Raw genomic sequence first — 1937 nt, forward strand, 5'->3', positions numbered from 1 at the left:
CTTATATCTACGTTCGCCATTCTTTTTAAAGAAACAATTACCTTTTACCTTGTAAACATCAAAGGAATGCTGATCCAATTCCATCATCAGGTGGAGTCCTCCTTCCTTGGCTGTTTCGGCGCTATTCCGCAACAACCTCCAGAGGTGCGCCGGCTCAGGTGATCAATCTGAACCTGGAAATGGATGGCCTACACGGCTCCGATGTCTCAGCTGCTGATGTCATTGCTGTTCTTCTGTAACTGAATGCTGTTCTGTATATCTATATCTGTCCATTATCTACACAATAACTGTTCATTGTTCTATCACTTTGCACTTTTCCACACTTCGTCTCTTTTCCTCCAAATCCACTGTGATGCCACTTCTGCTTCTCTACACACTTCTGTAATCAGTTTCTTCCTCTCTGCTCCTGCCACTCCCAAGGTCCTAAGTGCCCGCCACATTGATCGTCCTGCAAAGCCCCTACATCCGACGTCTATTGCCATACACCACGTCCTCCATCCCCACTGTTTGCAATCCTCTACTAGCTGCTGGTATTTTGCCATCTTTCTTTCATAAGCTACCTCTATTCTGTCTTCCCATGGGACTGTTAGTTCCAGCAATACCGCCTGCCTAGTTCCCTGCGACCAAATGACTATATCTGGTCTTAGCGATGTTGCTGCTATTTCTGCTGGGAAACTCATGCGTTGATGTATGTCTGCTGTCATCTGCCAGTCTGATGCTGTTCCAAGTATCCCTAAACCTTCTGCCTGGTTGTCTTTCTTTTCTCCAGCCCTCACAAAATTTACAAACGTGATGTTCTTCTGCATCTTTCTCTTCTTTCTCCTGGTGGTATCCAACTTTGCTGCTATTGTTTTCAATACAGTGTCATGCCTCCATGTATATCTTCCATCTTTCAGTGCGACTGGACATGCTGACAAAACATGCTGTAGAGATGCTGGTTTGTCTTTGCATAAGGTGCATGTTGGGTCTGTTTAGAATGGGGAATACTTGTGTAAAGTGTAGAAAAGTCAAATGTTTTAATACTATTACAAGATGAGAGAGTCTTTAAGGCTTAGAGTGTATGTACTCGAAAAGATCTTTTGAATTTTTTAGTATCCACATCTGATTCAGATGTGTGCTCCTTACAAAATCACTGCCACAATAGAATTATGAAGAAGAACCACTGAAATCGACAGTACACTAGTTTTACAGTTACCATCACGAATTGATTGGTACAATATGCATATGTCTCAACTCTTTAGAGACATGTTTTCGGTATTAGGTAAACTAGCCGTGTAATCTGCTATTTAACCCATAACTCTTTAGACACCAGAATAACCATGTAGTCTGCTATTGTACTATAACTCTTTAGACACCAGAATAGCCGTGTAATCTGATATTTTACTTATAACTCTTTAAACACCAGAATAGTCGTGAAGTCTGCTATTGTACCTATAACTCTTTAGACACCAGAATAGCCGTGTAATCTGATATTTTACTTATAACTCTTTAGACACCAGAATAACCATGTAGTCTGCTATTGTACCTATAATGTCAACTCTTTAGACACCACAATAGCCGTGTAATCTGATATTGTACCTATAACTCTTTAGACACCAGAATAACCATGTAGTCTGCTATTGTACTATAACTCTTTAGACACCAGAATAGCCGTGTAATCTGATATTTTACTTTCAACTCTTTAGACACCAGAATAGTCGTGAAGTCTGCTATTGTACCTATAAGTCTTTAGACAGCAGAATAGCCGTGTAATCTGTTACTTTACCTATTACTCTTTAGACACCAGAACAACAATGTAGTCTGCTATTGTACCTATAATGTTAACTCTTTAGACACCAGAATAGCCGTGTAGTTTGCTATATTACCTATTACGTCCTATTCATAAGGAGACGCAAACCCTGTCTACAGATCCAGTCTCGCTTTTTTTTTGGAGTTCA

The 1937-nt window shown here is 40.3% G+C and overlaps 1 protein-coding gene across 1 annotated transcript; it reads right to left on the reverse strand.

Annotated features, from left to right (window-relative positions):
- Nucleotides 1-302: 302 nt before the first annotated feature.
- LOC143042966 (uncharacterized) lies at nucleotides 303-806 on the reverse strand. Its single transcript, XM_076215468.1, has one exon. It carries the CDS (start codon nucleotides 804-806, stop codon nucleotides 303-305), a length of 504 nt encoding a protein of 167 aa, XP_076071583.1.
- Nucleotides 807-1937: the final 1131 nt, after the last annotated feature.

Source organism: Mytilus galloprovincialis, chromosome 8 (assembly GCF_965363235.1).
Source record: "Mytilus galloprovincialis chromosome 8, xbMytGall1.hap1.1, whole genome shotgun sequence".
NCBI classification, from domain to species: Eukaryota; Metazoa; Mollusca; class Bivalvia; order Mytilida; family Mytilidae; genus Mytilus; species Mytilus galloprovincialis.

Coding starts and splice junctions, on each gene's coding strand:
- LOC143042966 (XM_076215468.1), bottom strand. CDS start 806: ATGCAGAAGAACATCACGTTTGTAAATTTTGTGAGGGCTGGAGAAAAG.